At 43.0% G+C, this 18904-nt stretch overlaps 1 protein-coding gene across 4 annotated transcripts in view; it reads right to left on the bottom strand.

Moving 5' to 3' along the window:
• Positions 1–17123, bottom strand: part of ARHGEF26 (Rho guanine nucleotide exchange factor 26) — a 113217-nt gene extending 96094 nt beyond the window's left edge. Inside the window, exons 1-4 of one of the 4 annotated variants that reach the window (XM_032852547.1) lie at positions 16682–17123; positions 15449–16559; positions 14009–14048; positions 9891–10036 (exon numbers count right to left, since the gene is read on the bottom strand). In XM_032852547.1, coding sequence (XP_032708438.1) covers positions 9891–10036; positions 14009–14048; positions 15449–16513 — 1251 coding nt within the window. In that variant the 5' untranslated portion in view covers positions 16514–16559; positions 16682–17123. The other 3 variants (XM_032852548.1, XM_032852550.1, XM_032852546.1) reach the window with 3 other exon arrangements.
• Between the last annotated feature and the right edge of the window lie 1781 nt (positions 17124–18904).

Below are 18904 nucleotides of genomic sequence, written 5' to 3'. Positions count from 1 at the left end.
ACATAGCAAAAAGGAAAATGAATTCATGGCAAGAAGAGAGCCACCAGGCAGACACTTGCTAAAACACATTATTGACCAGGTACCAGAGAGAAATATCATTCCTGCTCTTCCAGAGCCCACGGCTCCATTCTAGGTAATCTCAAAACCCTAACAAAAATAGTTGGAGAGAAACAATATTTAACACGGTGTAGTCTCAGCTGCCTTGATACAAGGTAGACAAGGTATCCTGCTATTGTCCTAAGGGCCACATAAATTGTAGTGAAATCACCTAGTACAACCCCTGGTGCACAGTAGGTCCTCTGCAAATATGTGGCCAACAATTTAACTGCATGTCAACAAATTAAAAGCATAATAATCCAAAGGCAGGTCCCTGAGCTACAGCCATCCCACAAGTCAGCCCCTGCACTGCCTGCTCCTAGCGAGACCTTGAACCCATGAGGATATAGGGGATCCCTCTTGCTCAGCTAATCGAACAACAATCCTACTCCTTTGCATATCACTACCTGAAGCAGAATTTCCTGCTGCTTCAAAATGGGAACCACTCCATTTTTGTATTATTTCAGTTGAATGGGTGGCTGTGTTTATCTCTTACCCCAAAAGGGAAAATAATCTGACATTTCCTTTCACTGGCAATACTACTTCTTCTATAGAAGCTATCCATTGGCTCTGTAGTCTTTACCTCTTCAAATAATAGATATTCAGATAATGAATGCAGTAATAATCATAAGACATTAGAGCACAAACTAAAGTAGAAAATCAACAGGCTATCAGCATTCTGGATAAATCAAAAAAAAAATTTGAGAAACTAAATTTTAAACGTTAAGTCCAGCGTTTAAAGATTTAATAATAGTTTTTATAGTGACAACTTTTCAAATCATCATGGAGACAAATCACTCTGTGGATGTGGCCTTGAGGAACAGTCCCATCATGGACTAAAGGACTGGAGATGCCACACCATCACATCTTAAGATGGAGAGGGTAAAAACAAGAATCTGATAGATGATTTCCACAATCCAAAGCTCAGTAGTCTAGACTTTTTTTGCACAGTCATTCAGAACTGCTCAAAGTAATCAGCCTTCCCTCCTTTGACCTAATTGCACTGTATTCCTACAGAAGGCTATCATTCTTGAATGCCTCACACTGACCTCCCCAGAAGAAATACCAAGTGAAAAATTAGGTTACTACTGAATTTGATTTCACAACAGCCAATACCTACCATGGGCTAACACAGTTTTAAACTATGAAGATGCCAAATTCCCCAATGTATCAAAGACATGTATTAAATCCAGGATGTAGCCAACCAATGATCAAGAATTTTTTTTTTAATAAAAATAAAAAACAGCCTCCAAATGGTTCCTGAGTAGGAAACTTCCTCACTGCTTTCACTGCTGAGTAACTTTCTACTACTTTCACTTCTGGGATTAAATGTCTACGTGTATTCATTTATTTATACATTCATTCATAAACTCACCCAATAGTTACTGCAAGCTTACTAAAAGTCAAGCACTGTTTCATGTCCTAGGGAAATAGGAGGAAACACAATGGACAAAAACCTCTGCCTTTATGCAGTTTTTATTTCAGCAGAGTAGTTGAACAATTAACAAAAAAAGTAAATCACACAGTATGTGACACAGTTAATGTCATGAAGAGGATAAAAAATGTTAAAGGGTTACTAGGGAGAACGTGAGGGAGAAAACCATGTGGCTCTCTGGAGGAAGAGCTACTATACGCTGGGCAGACCACAAATGCAAAGGCCCTGGGGCAGAGTACACCTTATATTCTAGGAACATCCGTGTGACTGAGCATTGGGCAATATGGAGGAGGAATCAGGAGATCAGTCCAGGAAGGGAATCAGGCCAGATCACACAGCCTCCCAGGCCACTGTAAGACTTGGCCTTTACTCTAAGTGGACTCAAGAACACCTGAGGGAGCCAAACGAAGAGACAGTATCTCAGCATATTTTAACAGCATTACAAATAAACAATATAATTCCATGTTGCTACATAGAGAGGAGATGTAAAGGGATCCCAGGAGATACAGGAGTTGAGCTGGAAAGCAGTGGGGATAATCCACTTTTGAAAGTGAAGGCAGCAAACAAGCTTTGTACCAAATTGGAAGAGGTTATGGGAGAAAACAAGACTGAGGAATAATTCCAAGGTTTTTTCACCTTGGCAACTAGGAAGATGGAGCTGTTATTTGCTTAGGAAAAAAAATATATATATTGTGGGAAAAGCAGGTCTGGGCAGGAGAGAAGAGAATCAGCAGGAGTAAACTTTTGGACAGATTAACTTTGAGAGGCCCATTATATCAGAAAACAATCTGGATACCCTTGTCTGAAAACTCAGGGAAATGTCTGGTCTAGAAATAGAAACTTAGAAATCATCAGAGTATATGATGTATTTAAATTCACAAGATTGTAGGAGAACACCAGGGCACCTAGGTAGTTCAGTGGGTTAAGGCCTCTGCCTTTGGTTCAGGTCGTGATCTCGGGAGCCTGGGATCGAGCCCTGCATCGGGCTCTCGGCTCGGCGGGGAGCCTGTTTCCTCCTCTCTCTCTGCCTGCCTCTCTGCCTGCTTGTGATCTCTCTCTCTTTGTGTCAAATAAATAAATAAAATCTTAAAAAAAAAAAAATGATTGGAGGAGATCACCAACCGAGCACAGGTAAGAGCCCCAGAGAGGGAGCCTAGGGAGCCTGGAACATTTAGAGATGGGAGGAGTGAGGAAATAAGTGCCACCAACCAGAGCAAGAAGCTCCAGCTGCAGTAATTTTATTTTCACTCCTCTCACCCACCATTATCCCTGAGGATCTACATACAGGACAGTTTCCCTGCCTGGGACTCCTCAGTTAGGTCCTTGGGCCCCACACCAACTTCACCCAGACACCTGTCTTGACACGCCGCTGATGGCGGCTCATGTCTCTTCCTTTGCCACCATCTATTGGTTGACAGCACCTTGCCCAGACAGGTGCCCTCCCCCGTAGGATCTCAGAGCAGCACAAACACGTCCTTCGTGGCATTCATACAGTTTTAGTTCTGTCATTGATTTGTGTGATTATTTGATATCTGTGTCACCATGAAGGGTGTCTGTAAGGAAGTGAACTAAGGTGGAGTCTGTCTTGCTCTATCTCTGAGCATCTAGCACAGAGCTGGCTCTCCATTAACTCTAGATGAATGAAGGAATCCTTCGTCAACCTCTCTTGTTGGTTTTGTGCTCAATGAAATAATAAGACCCTTTTTGTATTCCCAAGTCTAGGTTTCTGACTGAAATGCCTTTTTGTAGTTATGCCAACCAAAATTTAATATCCCTGTGCTCATCTCCTCCCACTTGGTTGGAGCACCTGTCTCTTGCACTCTCCCTCCCTAGGGGCATGGCGCACACATACCCACATTTCACACCCTATTGTTCTCTTGGGAGAATTAAGAACATAAACATTGCCATATCTACTATTCAATTGCCCTTTCATTACTCAGCTCCAGCTGGAAAAGTTTTTTCATATTCTGAAGAATAAATACATTCTTCAGAAAGGGTTACACAGCTCAAGATCCAAATCTGCTACAATTCAGAAAAAGGAAAACTTCTAAATGTGATATGAACAACATGGGAACTATACTTAATACATAGAGAGCTCCAAGGGCACCCGGGTGGCTCAGTCGGTTGAGCGTCCAAGCTCTTGATTTCAGCTCAGGTCAGGATCTCAGGGTCATGGGAGATCACGACATGGAGATCATGGGCATCAGGCTCTGCGCTCAGCAAGGACTCTGCTTGTCCCTCTCCCTCTGCTCCTCCCCTCTTTTTCTCCCTCTCTCTCTGTCCAATACGTGAATAAAATCTTTAAAAACCTCAAACTGAAATAAAGAAACAGAAAAAAATTATAAACAAATATTTATATACTCGTGTGTGCATTTTCTGAAGAAACATGCCTCAAAGTTTCTTATTCTCAAAGCATGTATAACCTTTCAAAGGGAAAGAAGCAAAACTGATATCCATCCTACAAAATACTGGCGAAGCTAGAAAGAGTACTGAAGATCATCATGTATAGACATGAAAGGATTTATAATAAGACATATGGTTCAGAAAAAAAGCAAACTGTAAAAGCTGCAGAGTATATATTTAAGTAAACACATGTAATCTTTATATATCCCTTCAATGTATATACGTGGATTTTGAGAATGTTATCAAATTGAGAATAGCATTCCTATAGAGAAGGGGAAAGAGATTGGGATTGCAGACATGATGAAAGAGATTTTAGTCTTACCTGAAATGTTCATTTATTTTTTACATGGAGAACATATTATATGTTGCTTATATAAATCAAAATTAATTTTCAAAAACATTAAAAGAACAGCATCATCTAATTGCACTGACAGCTAAGCGGGCCCGCAGCTCCAGCCCTCTTGACTAGAACAGAATCTCTGAGTACCTCTCAGGCATAGGCACATGGATCTCTATTTCTGTTTATAAAGATATAAACATTCCAGGAGAACTACTGTCCAATTTAAAAGTGTGGACAAGTACATATCTAAAGCTCTGACAATTTCCACTGAGCGCTAAAACCAAGCCAGGCATGAAAAATGAGCATTTTTTTTAAATTTTTTAAACAGAAAAGATAGATATGGTAAAAGGCATTAATCATCTAAGGTAAAAAATAATTTTATGAGACTACAATGTTGTAAAATATGAATGGAAAATTATATGACTGAAGAGATTATTTTAAGGAGCAAGTCACTGAACAACTGAAAATTAATTCAGACAAGTATGAAAATTTAAGGAAAAATAATGCATTTCTCTATGACCTCTAAATGCATAAAACATTTTCTGCAAACAGGATGATATTCAGGTTTTTTTTTTTTTTTAAGATTTTATTTATCTGACAGAGATCACAAGTAGGCAGAGAGGCAGGCAGAGAGAGGAGGAAGCAGGCTCCATGCTGAGCAGAGAGCCAGATGCAGGGCTCGATCCCAGGACCTTGGGATCATGACCTGAGCTGAAGGCAGAGGCTTTAACCCACTGAACCACACAGGCACCCCGATATTCAGGTTTATTACATCCGTTGAGCTCTAGTTTTTAGTAGAAAACAGACCTTTCACAATAAACATGGTGTAAATTCTGGAAGGGTAAGTCCCATCAGATCAAACTGCTAAGTCACCAAGGTGTCTGTTATATAGTCAACTGGATGGAATTATACAAAATCACCATTTTTCAAATCATCCTTCCTCACCTGGCAGTTCAGAAAGTCATCCAGAGGCAAACGATGTGAGCTTGAAGAGCAGAGCCAGGACTCAAAGACTGAGGTCCTGACATCAGATCTCCTGTTAAACCATTAGCTCCACTCTGCACAGCTGAAGGAATACTCTGAGGAAATGGAAAAACTGGTTCCTAACTAGAGAGTTTAACATTTCTGAACAAACTGAAGAGATCAAAATTACTGAAGATGACTGATAAACCCTCTGTCAGCAAGTGCAAAGGAAGAGGAGAGCAGAAGATGACTATATTAGGTGCTGAATTCCAGCGGGAAGTTTGCCTGCGTGCTTGTTTTTGCCTCTAGAGCCTAAACACCCTTTTCAAAGGTACCTGGCATGTCAAGGTGATGGAAATTACACAAACACACCCCATGGCAAATAAATGGGGTCAGGGCACGGCTGGTGAGTGTGGCTTCAGTCCTGTCACTGATCTTGAAAAAACAAACACTGGTTTCACAACCATCATTTTTCAGGACATGCACAGTATGTGAGCTCAGGGCAGGGAGGCGTGGTTAGGAGGAAAAGCAAAAAGACTCCGGTCAAGATTTATCCTTTATTTTCTGTAATACTGCAAATGCTTCCAGAATCCCATTAAAGGATGAACTGTAGGGAAATCCTAAAGCTCTCTTTGTATCCAGGACTCAACGGGTTACCTGGCAGTCACTATACCAAGGACTTGGTGTTCTATCCCCAACTAATAATATCGATGTTTTTCTTCAAACCCACAAGCTCTTCCCAGAGGTCCAAGAACTACTGGCTTGATCCTCATGCTGCCATTTTAGGTGAGTCACTGGGCACTTGACTTGTGTGTGGCAGGTTCTGGGTCTCTGGGCACAGATCTCTAGAAATCAGAAATGACTTTCCAATTTCAAAGCCTCAAATCCACGAACCATAATGATTTTAAATTATTTCTCGTATATCAGTGTTCTCCCAGGCCTGAAAAGTAGCACAAAGTTATAATTCCTGGAATGAAGACATCCTACACCTACCTACCTACTTTGTATATACTCGAAGAGTTCTACCTCCTTCTATGATCAAGGGAATGAAAAGTAAACCTGTCACCCTCTTATGAGACTAAGGAGCCCAGGTTGTATTTCTGACTACAGGAGAATAGCCACTGCTGCACAGAGAACCCATTGGCAGAGGCGCCATTGCTAAGTACATCTGCATTTGCTTTAATCTGACTCGAGAAGTCTGGGCAGCTAGATTTTCCCTTCTATTGAGGAACAATTAAATGTTTCTTACACAGTTCTAATTCTCCCTTATTGTTAGATAATCACAACACTACAGTTAAACCTGTCCTGCTAGGGCACCTGGATGGCTCAGTTGGTTAAGCGACTGCCTTTGGCTCAGGTCATGATCCCAGAGAACTGAGTCCCGCATTGGGCTCCCAGCTCTATGGGGAGCCTGCTTCTCCCTCCAATCTTCTCCCCTCTCATGCTCTCTCTTACTCTCTCTCAAATAAATTAAAAAAAAAAAAATTTAATAAAAAATAAAATAAAAAAACCTGTCCTACTAAGGTTTAATGTTAAGGGGGAGTAGGGGGGCACCTGTCACCTGTGCGATTGTCCAACAGAACCAAAGGAGACATAGAGACAAGCACACTAAAACATTATACTACAGACTGAAGGCTTGAAGACCTATGCAACAACTGCTGCACCCCTCAAGAGCCTTTTGCATACTGAATTCTTCTTACCGTCAACTGATAAGCAAAGTTTCATCATCCCAAGAGGCAGGCAGGTGTTTGCAACAAAGAAATTTTAAGACAATAAAACAACCAACAACAGCTAACGCACATATGTGCTCATGCAAACCCTCACACACAGAAAACCACCTGCCCTACTCTCTTTCTGGGATCAAGGCCATACTCAAAAAAGAATTTTGTATTAAAGTGATATATGCATGATGAGATGGAGGCTACCGTGTCAATCTGGCACATTAAAGGTAAGCATGGGAAGAGCAGATGTTTCTGAGACCCACACTAAACCCTGTGGCCCGTCTACAAGGAAGGATTGGGGCATGAGGTCAGACAGAGAAATGGAGGTGCTGATCCCTACGGAGACATCCTGACAATGCTCATAATTCACAAAAGCTTCCTTTCTTTAGGATCCTAACGACAACTTGGACCTAACAACTGCTAGGCTTCTGAAAAAGAAATGACCACTTTTTCATTGAAATATCCACTTTCCTAAAAGCCAGAGCTGTCTGTAATTTTTTAGTGGAAAGAAAACCCATGTGGGAAGTACAGAAGAGAACTTCAGGACAGTGATTATTTTGGGATGGCAGAAAGGAGAAAAATACTGGAGAGGAGGGTGGTGAACTGGATCTGCCCAAAAAAGAGAGATCCACAGTAAATATGTTAAAATGTTAGCATTTGTTCAATGTGGGTGGCAGGTAACCAGAAATCTCTTACACATACTCATTTTTAAGTTTTTCTGCATGTTTGAAGTACTTTATAATTAAAAAAAAAAGTAAAATATTTTAAATGTGAAAAGGAGACACAAAATGCACAAAGAAAACAAGGGCTGGAGTCTAAGAATGGGAGGTGGCAAAGTCCAATGTTGCTTTGATTAAATGTAATTGCCAAGCAACACAGTAAATACACACAAGCCTCCTGGGAGCACTAAAACCCAAGATAACACACACTGAAGTTAGAACCCACTTTATAGTTTTACATTTTGTCACCAGTCTTTTGATAGAAATCTTGTTAACAAAAGGCACATGGGTAGACGTATCCTTGGCCAAATGAAATGCATGTCCATATTGGCAGTTGTGCGGAAGGATGTGTAGTATTATTTTAATGTGCGTTTGTTAATCTAGCTGAAAGCCAAACTTTAGGAGGCCTAAGTATGGCAGCTTGCTTTTCAGCACTCAGAATAGGTAGGATCAGAGTGTGACACAACAGTACACATCACTGTTCAGCATTCAGAGAACAGTGGCAAGATTCAGGCCTGGGCTAACAAATGCAGCTGTTACCATGGAGGAAGAACTCAAAAAATCCACAGCTTTCTTTTCAAGGGTCCTCTACCAAATGGTCCACACCAGAATGGAATGACAGCCATTTAGAGCCTCCATGGGCCTTGTCACCAGTTTCTCCACATGTGCACTTTGGGATAGAATATCATGAAATCATTGAATTAGGGTATAAGGTTACCAAATGTCAGTTCTGTGAGTTGGTATTATCACCTGAGCACAGGCAAAAATCACAGAAATATCCTAGAAGTTCCAAACTGTCAGCAGAGGAGACAAGACTGGCCCATAGATACTTTGTTGGTCTTACACATCATTTCTCTAACACTTGAATTGGGATAATACTCATAAAACTCTGGATTGCTGTGTTCTCTTTCCTAAATGTCAGAAGGAACATTTCCTAAATGTCAGAAGGAACACCAGCAACACTGGGCTGGTGTGAGCTAAGTGGCGGCGACTGAGGTTATATCAGGGCTGTTCACCATAATCCCCACAGGCCTCAACCTCCACACTCACCAGCCTCCCCTTAATGCTGCTTGCCTTGCCCTTATAGGCATTTTAGCCCATGGCACATATTAAGGGTGCCGCACCTTAGAGGCACTAGAAATAAATAAATTCTCCTTAGAGCAGAATTAGAGGTTGGGAGGGAGACAGAGAGAAAGGGCTCAGTTTCTAGAATTCTGAATTCCAACACAGACTAGAAGAAAGAAGGAAGAACGTTACCGAAGTCATTCCCATCATCACCATACATCCATTCCCATGGCCTGTTTATGAGCTCCAACGTACACAACTCCTTTTCTTAGGTCAGCGTGTCCCTTGAACACATGAGATTCCAGACTCTGAACAATGCCCATTTCAGCTTAAGAGGGAATAGCTTCTGCTCCCGTGTTGCCTAAGGGACTCACAGAGGTGTACTGGCTTGTTTTCGATGCAATGCTCCCACCACCCAAGCCAGCCATGGGAATTCCTTTCTACTTGGTAATGCATCAGAGGCCCACAGATACTGAGCTCAAACTCATATCAAGTAAACTAAGCAGCACACTGTGACATTTGTTAAGCCAGGAGGAAGAGAAATTATAGCTATAAACAAAAGATGTTTGATGCAGAGAGGAGAAATTACTCATCAATACAACATAAGTGTCAGACACACTCACACAAAAGATGCACAGAGGGAAAGGAAACAGACTGCCACTCATTAATCAGCTGCAGGAACATATAAAAGTTCTAAATCAAATGAAGTTTCCAAGGAAGAACTGTCATAAACTCCCTATTGTGCATAGATACACACACATATATTTATATATATAGTCATAATTATGATAAAGTTCAAGATAAATTAAGTCACCTCTGCATACACACACTATGTTAAAAAAAAAAAAAAAAAAAAAAGAGAGAGAGAGAAGAGACACCAAGCAGGAAAACTTCCAGAGTAGAGTATATCATTGTCAAGATACCTTATTTTCTCAAAACCTAATTTTCTTGATCAGAAGTATCAAAATGAACATTCTCGCTAGTGTCTGGAGAGTTTCAAGAAACATCTCACAATCTAAAAAGAAGAGTCTTTCTCTTTCAGGTTACAGGATCATTGGCAGAAAAAATTAAAAACCATACCCAAACCTAATTTCCACAACTTGGTTTTTTTAGGGCCATAGAGCGGGAAGAAAAAGGTAAACACTTACCACAGACAGCTGGCTCCACGTGGACCTCAGCGGCTTGTGGTGAATCACAATTTTTTCATCTGACTTCTGTTCTTTGGGCTCCAACTCTTCATCAGAGTCAATGTCAAGAGCCTTTTCTTTGTAGTTCTGATACAGGACAGCATTTTCTGCAAGAAACATAAACCCTACATGTCACTAATGGCCCCCATCATTATGCTAGTTGTTCTAAACAAACATCCAGATTTATAAAGTGTTTGGTCTCTAGTTTAATAAACAACAAAGAAGCAAATGGATTTTGTCACGGAAGAAAAATTACCAAAAAGTGATTTTCTCACTCGCACAGCTCTGTCCCAAATTCATGCATAGGAAGGGGAAGGATCCATGCATAAAATACCCACTGAAGCAAAGTTTCCACATCTCTGTCCACCCCTCTTGGAGGATAGCCAGGCCTATTAAATCACTGGGGTTTTTGGTGGGGGGGGGAGGAGGTAAACTGAATACATTTCCTTCTTTTCCTTCAAAGTCCATCACCATTCATTTACCTATTTAACAAACATGTATTATATATCTACAATGTGCCAAGAGCTGGGAGTAAATGGAAAATAAAAGACACTTCCTGTGCCTTCACGAGCTAAAAATAGGAAGAGAAAATAGTCCAAGTCACTCAGTCATTTGTTCATTCAACTGATATCTGGAAAAGGCCTACTAGATGCCAACAACTGCTGAGCAATAGGGATACAACGATGAACAAAAAAGATGAAAATCTCGATCTTCATAGAGTGGACATCAAAGTGAGCAGAGAATGACAATAAATAAGTGACTCTTCGGGTATGTCAGATGCAGGTAAGTGTCATGGAGAAAAATAAAACACAGAAAGGAAGGGAGTGTTACAAAGGGGGTATGTATTTTTTAAATAGGGTGGTTTAGGGAGGCCTCACCAAGATGATATTTAAGCAATGACCTAAAAAAGGTGAGAAAGCAAGCCACCTTACAGCCAGCGAAAGAACAGAACATCAGAGGGAAGAGCAAGTACAAAGGTCCTGGGACAGGAGTCTGTTTTGTACATCTACATGTACAAAGACCAGCAAGGAAGGCTGTACGGCTGAAATGGGGGAAGGAAAGGGAAAAAGCTTAAGAAGGGGGGCTGAGGATGAACAGGAGGCAGATCATGTAGGCCCTTGCTTCCATGCCACTAAAGGACTCTGGTTTTCACTCCAAGTAAGAAGGCAAGTCACTATTGGGTTGAGGACACAATAATCTTGTACATAAACATACCTACAAGCTGAGTAATTTATATACAGGTGCTCTGAGAACAAGAGTCTCTCAGCAGGGCATGACCCAGTCTGGGGGTCAGACAGTGTTACTAAGGAAAAATATAAGATGACAGGTGAGAAGTCACAGAGGTAAGGAGAAAGCATATAAAAAAAGCCCTGAGGCAAGAAGAAACGTAATACCTTAAAAGAAAAAAGGAAAAGTCCACGTGTAGAGCATGGGCGTCTAGTGGGCAAAGGTATAAGGTGAGTTTAGGGAGATGAGCCAGACAGTCTAAATCATGTAGAGGTTTGCAGGCAATGTTAAAGAACTAGATTTTTATCCCACATCCAAAACGACTGAATTTCTTTCACACTGCAAAGACTGCATTTTATCCTGATGGCAGTGTGAATCCACTGAAAGGAAAAATTGGATTCTATTGTTGGAGAAAATACTGACTGTGTAGGAGACTAATTAGGATGCTATGGGAGAATGATCACCTGGGTTCCTGGGGATGGGCTGGAGATGCGGGGCAGAGAAAGGGAGGTGATCAGGATGTTTCCTAGGTCCTTGGGGCCCAACAACAGCACAGGAGGAGATGGCAACACCTGAAAAGATTCAGCGGGCAGAGGGAAAGACTGAATTTGGTTTGGGACGCACTGAGCTTGCCCTGCCCTTCCCATCTACCAGAGCTGGCAAACGTCTGCCCCCTTTCCAGCAACTGCTACATGTTCTGTAGGCACCGTGACTAAAATAATACTGGACTCAATGCAAGATTTTCCTGTTCTCGGATTGTCTTACACATGTGAAACTGATGGTGAGGGTAAAGACTGGGTTACCACACGTCTCTAGTGCTCTTTAAAGTACTTAGAGGCTGACACAAAACATATGCATACAGTTGATAAGATTCCTCATTCGTTCTCAGCATAACATTATAACAAAGGCAGTAAGAGTTCTCATACATGATGGAACTAAGGCTTGGTGAGGTTACGATGCTTGCTCAGAGTCACTCAACTGATGAACAGAAGCAGTAGGAGAGGAACCAAGGTCCCTGACTACACCATGACAGGTTCTTACCACTCTCCTGCACCTCATCCTGACTTACAGTCTTGTTAGCCATTATCTGTAAGAATTCTGTATTCCTCATATACATGTATGTAAGAGCAATTTCCAGGTCATCATATTTGAGAAGACACAAGTGAACGCATAGAAAAGCTCCATATAAAAGGAAAACAACATAGAACTATAAAAAAGTTGTGTCCTCTGACTTAAAAAAAAAAAAAAGTGCGGGGCGCCTGGGTGGCTCAGTGGGTTAAAACCTCTGCCTTCAGCTCGGGTTGTGATCTCAGGGTCCTGGGATCGAGCCCCGCTTCGGGCTCTCTGCTCAGCGGGGAGCCTGCTTCCCCCTCCCTCTCTCTGCCTGCCTCTCTGCCTACTTGTGATCTCTGTCTGTCAAATAAGTAAATAAAATCTTTATAAAAAAAAAAAAAGGCGCAACAATATCTAACCCTTTGAGACAGAAGTCCCAAAATTAATGTCATATTCAAGAAGATGCAAAACATCTCTAAATACGTATTAGGTAGACGCTCTGTTCACTTGATGATCACAAAGTGGTACAAGAGGAAGTCAATTGGACTAAAAACCAGGTATCTGTCCTACTACCGCAGTGTGACAGTGGGCAAGGCACTAAACCTCTCTGAGCTCCCAGTTTCCTCAACTATAAAACCAGGGAGATGAATTTGTCTAAACCAGCTAAAATACTGTATCTGGGTTTCTTCTCCATACAGAGCAGTTTCCTAAGATTCGTGCAATGAAAACTTTTTTTTTTTTAACTGGTCATGTCGCAAACCTCCAAGGGAGCTGATTTTTATAAGAAATATATAGGGAAATAGTTTATAATCACCTAAGATTATGTATTTTATAACTCTGGGTGATTTTACATCAGATTTACTGACAGAGAGGTATACTCTTCTTCATGACTCTTCAAAGGTTAGAAAAAATCTTAACATTTCAAAATATGACAGCAAGGAACTACCTTCACCTTCACCATGCTCCCCAGACCTGCAAGGCTGCAGGTAGGGCTCCTCACTCACTTTGTGCCCTTCCAGTTGGTGGACACTTGACCCATCTGTTTACCAAAGTCCGCTAATCTGATTAGGGTTTGAACACCTGGCCAAATCAGCTTTTCTATACGGATTACAGATTGTTAGGAATATATTTCTAGCAGCCAGGAGAGTTAGATTTCCCCAAAATTGAAACTTGATAAGCAAACAGGAAGTCAGAAGTAACACTAAAATGTGGAAATATGGGGAAAAGAATATTAAGTCAAAGGAAGTAAGACTTAAGATCTAAATGTCAAACTCAGGATTTTTTTTTAAGATATTATTTATTTATTTGAAAGAGTGAGAGAGAACATGAGAAGGGAGAAGGTCAGAGAGAGAAGCAGACTCCCCATGGAGCCGGGACCCCAATGCAGGACTCAATCCCAGGACTCCAGGATCATGCCTTGAGCTGAAGGCAGTCACTTAACCAACTAAGCCACCCAGGTGCCCCAAATTCAGGATCTTTAACTAAAAAGCTGGACTAGCTCTTACTCTGTCTCCATTTTTTCGAGGGAGGTGAGGCTAGAACCAGAGTAGATAAGAATTAAAAATCCAGGACATTGGCTGACAAAGTCATCAACTTACAAAAAATGTTATTAATTCCACTCACTGCTGGTATTACTGGATGAAAATTAAGCTCAGTGCAGAGCTTTGCACTGTATAATTTGGGAAGAAGTTGGACATTTTTCTCATCTTAAGTGTTTTTGTTACTGCAGCTGGATTTCAACTTATAATTGATATTCCACATTGAAACAGCAATAAAAGTCTGGAAAATCAAATGCTTACCTTCCCCATCAAATGTTCCTTGTCCTTTCAGCATTTTTTTCTAAGAAACAAGAAAAGCAAAAAAGGAAAAAGCAAAGCAAACTATGTATGAATGAGCCAAATAGAAAATACAGCTATTTTAAGAAAAAGTATTACTTCTTGTTGTTACATTCATTAGATTTCCAAAAGCAGACAGCAGATGATCCCTCGAGTAGTTCACTTATCTGACTACGATAATCCAATAAAATGGTGAAATAAAATGTACAATGTCCCCCACCCCCAGCAAAAGAGCTTGAGAACCCTGAGATGACCAGTAGTTCAGCTCATTTCACTACTTAAGATTCACCATCACAAAAAAAAAAAAAAAAAAAAAAGATTCACCATCACTGTTAAATTGAACTTTGCTATACTTGTAGAGTTGGGGTGGGGGAACACACCTAAAATGTTATGTAATTTCTTTAAGGTCATGACATCAAAAATAAAATAGCCTTCTTTGTATATTACATATTGACATTCATATAACTGTTCCAGTTCTCTGATTAATCAAAAAAAGTTGTGGCTGCCAAAATGAATTTCTGCTGAGATCTGCCTTCTTCCCAGAGAAAGAAGCACATGCACACTCCAAAATATCATTCTTTAGTTTTCCTCTATCTCTTTAGGTCATGTTTGGCAATATTTTAACACATGCAACTCCCAGGCCTTTATCAGGGAGCAATACACACAGTTCATTCGGACCTTAAGTTCTGAGCTACTAACTAGTTAGATGCACTCAAGTTCAAGAATAAATGGGCACAACATGGGAATAAAATACAACCACAGACCGTGGAGACAGAAAGAAGCAACAACAAAGATGACAAACTATTTGTATCTTCTGTAATTCTGACAATCATTTTTTAAGTTCACATTTTACCTGAATGGTATTTAGTATGTTATCACCACTCAAAAAGTCATTCTAATTAATTAACGTAAATCAATTACTTCCAGTAACTAAAATAATCAACATGCTCAAAAGAAATGAGTTTCCTGTATCACCCGTGATGAATCAGCAACCCCTGACACCTCTAGACCAGCTCCAGACAGTTGACCATACAGTCAAAAGTACCATGCCTGCTCTCCACCCTCTGTTCAGTTTCCTGTATTAAAAGTGTTCAGGATTCAGCCCATACCTAATTCGCTGCATTTCTTTTTCACATTAGGTAGGCCTCCACATTTTGCCTGAGATTAAAAAGTTAAAACCGTGATAAGACTTTTACTTCCTCCCACAAAGTTGCATTAACCTGGCTGTGACTGCCAGAAACAGCATGGCCAAGAGACAGACGTGTACAGGTCTGATCAACAAGAGAATTAAAAGAGAACAATAACTTCTAGTTTCCTCCGTGCCCCTCCTCCCCACCCCCAACACCTTCGCTTTCGGCTTGGTGAACGCCTGGCTTCACGAGCGACACTCCTGCCCACTCTTACCTTTATCCTTCCCAGACTGGAGAACTTCTCCTTGTCTTCCATCACCGCTTTCAGAACAGGCTGGGACATTCTGTTCTTCTTCTTTGAAGTGGTAGGACTGTCAAAATCAAAGCCACTGACCACCGCCCTGCGATAGGATGTGGATCGCAAGCCTCGCCGCAGAGACCCTGGGCTGTCCACGTCGTTCTCCACGTCGCCCTCATCCTCTGAGGGGCCCAGAGATGCTCCGAGGCCCTCCACCATGCTGTGCACCTTGAGGAGTCTCCTGTGGGGCTCCACACTCTGACTGTTGGACTTACTTACTTTAATTTCCGAGGCCAGGCTCTTCGGAATGATTTGCTGCTTCCCCACTTTGAGGGCGGCGGGGCTGTTAGTGCTCAAAACCACCGAAGGATTCTCTGGAAGCTCGTTCTCCTGTGAGGGCAGTCTTTGGAGGGGGAGTTTGTGTTCCAAAGAACTTTTCTGGGGCGCAGGAGAGACTTTCGTGGGTTCTGGCTCAGGGTCCTTAGTCGCCTGGCCAGATCGCGAACCAGAGCCTGGGGAGTCGATTTTAGGGAAAAGCCCATTTGCAGCGGGCGAAGACAAGGGGCTCGTCGTCGATGCGGTCAGGTCTACCTCCCAGCTGCAGCAGGGGGGCGATTTGGTAGTCCGCTGGGGGCGCACAGGCTGCGGTGGGGGTGAGGTCACAGCGCCATTCGCTGGGGATTTCGAGGAGACCCCTGACACTGCTTTGGGAGCCTGGGGAGACTTGGGCCGTCGCAGCCGAGGAGAGACAGATCTATATTCCGGGGAGATCACCACCCTCGTATGGGCACACAGAAGCAGCGGGTTCCCCTGGACCGTCCTGCCCTCCGAAGCGGTGGGTACCTGGGTGGGAGCCTGCATGGCGGGGAGCGTCCCTCGGTCCTCCACGGGGAAATCCGTGATCAGCAACCCACTGGGGCTCTGGTAGGATTGGGGCCTCGGCTTGCTCCGGCCCAGCAACTGAGGCTGAGGAGTTGACCGCCTCCGCCACAAAGGGGTTAAGCTGTTGCTAGAAAAATCCACTTCACTCTCGCTGTCCATAGCGGAGACTCCGAGGTCAGCCCGGGAAGGAACAGCACCCAGTTGCCTAAAGAGGAAAGAAATCATGGAACTTTGCCTCGGGACAAGCAGGCACGCCTTGCAGACGCGCTCCAAGCCTGGCGGTCACCCGACTGCTGTGCGCGACACAACTGCGTGTCGACTACCCACCCCTGCTAGGGCAAAATCTGCGCTCACCGCAATGCGCGGTCCGTGAGAGAAATCTGGGCTGTGACCAGGCGGAATAATCCAATTACCTCCGCGTCCCTCCAGCGCCCAAAGACCACCCGCACGGAAAAAGCCCGCCACCAGGACGCAGGGTGCAAGCTGATGCACAGGAAACTTTGCGACGAGTTCAGCTTTTTGGAGAAACTTGCCACCGCACGACGCTCCCCTCCGCCGCCATCCAGCTGCCCAGCCAGGTCGTTGGCCCCCTCTCGGTCGAGCCGCCCGGCTCCTAGGCGGATTTACCTTCGGGGCTTTACAGAGCCCAGAGCCAGCGAACGCCCACCGGCCCTTGGGTGGCCCGGGTCTCGGACGGAATCTCAGCAGCCGGGGAGCTCCGGAGAGCACAGCGGCCGACCCGAGCCGTCGGCTCCGCCCTCAAGCTTGGTCCAGCCCCCAGCCTTAGCCCCGCCCCAGCCTTAGCCACCCTCCCACCGGCCTCTGCCGCTGGGAGCTCAGAGCCTGTCTTCCCGCCTTGGCGTACCTTCCATCTTCTGCCGTCTCGCTTTGAAACACTGGCGCACACGTGGGCTGGGTGCGGAACTTCAGGGTTCAGTGCCGGGAGCTGTGGGCGCACTAAGTGTTTGCCAGAAGCACAGCGTGAGAACGAGCGTGGGAGCTACGCCGAGCTGCAATTTAGAAAGCCCTGGGGGCAGGGTTGGGGGGGGTGCTGAGGAGGTTGGCGGGGGGTAGTCCGGGGTGAGGAGGGTTTGTGAAATGCGTGAGATGGGACGCGTAGCTCTAAACGCTGGGAGTCAGTTCCCTCTCAGCGCTGGGGTGGTCTTAAAACACAAATCTGATCCCCTTGCTCCCCGGCTTAAAATACTTTATAATAGAGACTGTTAGATACCCTTGCTTGTGCTTCGAGTATTTCCGGAGGGTTGTGTGCAGGCAGCTGGGGGCGGGGGGGGGGAGGGCACGGTGGGACTGGGTACCTAGGAAACGGGTGGGACTGGTAATTTTCTTTCAAAAGGTCTTGGATCTTTTATGCTTTGTATGTTTTTGTTTTTGTCATCATTGTTTTTAGAAAGGGGGAGAGGCAGAGGGAGAGAAAGAAATTTTTTTTTTTTTTTTTTTTTTTTTGAGAGAAAGAAAATCTTAAGGGAACTCCACCCCCAGCGCCAGCCGCTCTGGGACTGAATCTCACAGACCTTGAGATCGTGACCTCTGAGGAAATCAAGGCCCAACCAACTGAATCACACAAGTGTCCAGAACATTTTGTTTCGAATCCTGGATTTTACCATGTAAAAGATAAATGTAAATTAAACTACAAATATATATATATATGTATATGTATATATATATATGTATATATATATATATACACACACACATTAAATAAAATTCAAACTCTATAATTTAAAAGGCCTTGCAGGATCTGCCTACCTCTGCAACAGTCTTTTCTCCCAACATTTTTTCCTTCATTATTCTTAGGCCACTGCCACTTCAATTTTGACCTCCCCAGAACCTGCCCTTTTGTTCTCCTTTACCTTCTGAGGTGTTACTCCATCAGAGATTTCCCTGACCTCTCCTGAATCAGACCACAGCCCTGTTTATATTCCCCCAGCCACCTGTTCTCTTTCTTTTCTACATTTAATGACAATTTACATATATACACATTTATTTTTGTGTTTATGTTTACTATCTGTTTTGTCTTCTTTGGACTGTAAGCATCAAGAGGGCAGAAGCCATGTTGATTTATTGCCCCTCTGTATTCCAGGCCCGCAGTGGGCACATAGTATTTGTTGAACGAATTTGTGAGAGGAATGAAGTAAGGACAGTGACCATCTTTCCGGAGTGCTCCATTGCCAAATAGTAGAAAGTTGGTTGCATCCTAGCCAAGTTCCTGTTATGTGAGAAGAATAAGGCAAACTTGAGAGGACAAATGACCGTATGATCTTTGTAATTAATTCTATCAGCAAGACTTGTGGGCTGTTCTCCCAAGTTCTCATTCAGCATTCATGCATTCATTCAGCAGAGATACTGTGCACATCCACTGTGTGCAACTTAAGCTACTCATTTTTGCCCTACATTCATTGAATGTAATGGTCAAAATAGTGAGAGGCAAGCTCTGGGTTGTGAGATGAAGCATGATGATTTTTATGTTTTAAACTTTTCTGTATTATCAAATGCTGTACGTTAAGTATATATTACTTTGATCAGAGACAC

This window comes from Lontra canadensis, unplaced genomic scaffold (assembly GCF_010015895.1).
Source record: "Lontra canadensis isolate GAN:19392208 unplaced genomic scaffold, GSC_riverotter_1.0 scaffold6, whole genome shotgun sequence".
Classification (NCBI taxonomy): Eukaryota; Metazoa; Chordata; class Mammalia; order Carnivora; family Mustelidae; genus Lontra; species Lontra canadensis.
The sequence above is the reverse complement of the archived record's forward strand: the minus strand, read 5'-3'. Positions and strand labels throughout refer to the sequence as shown.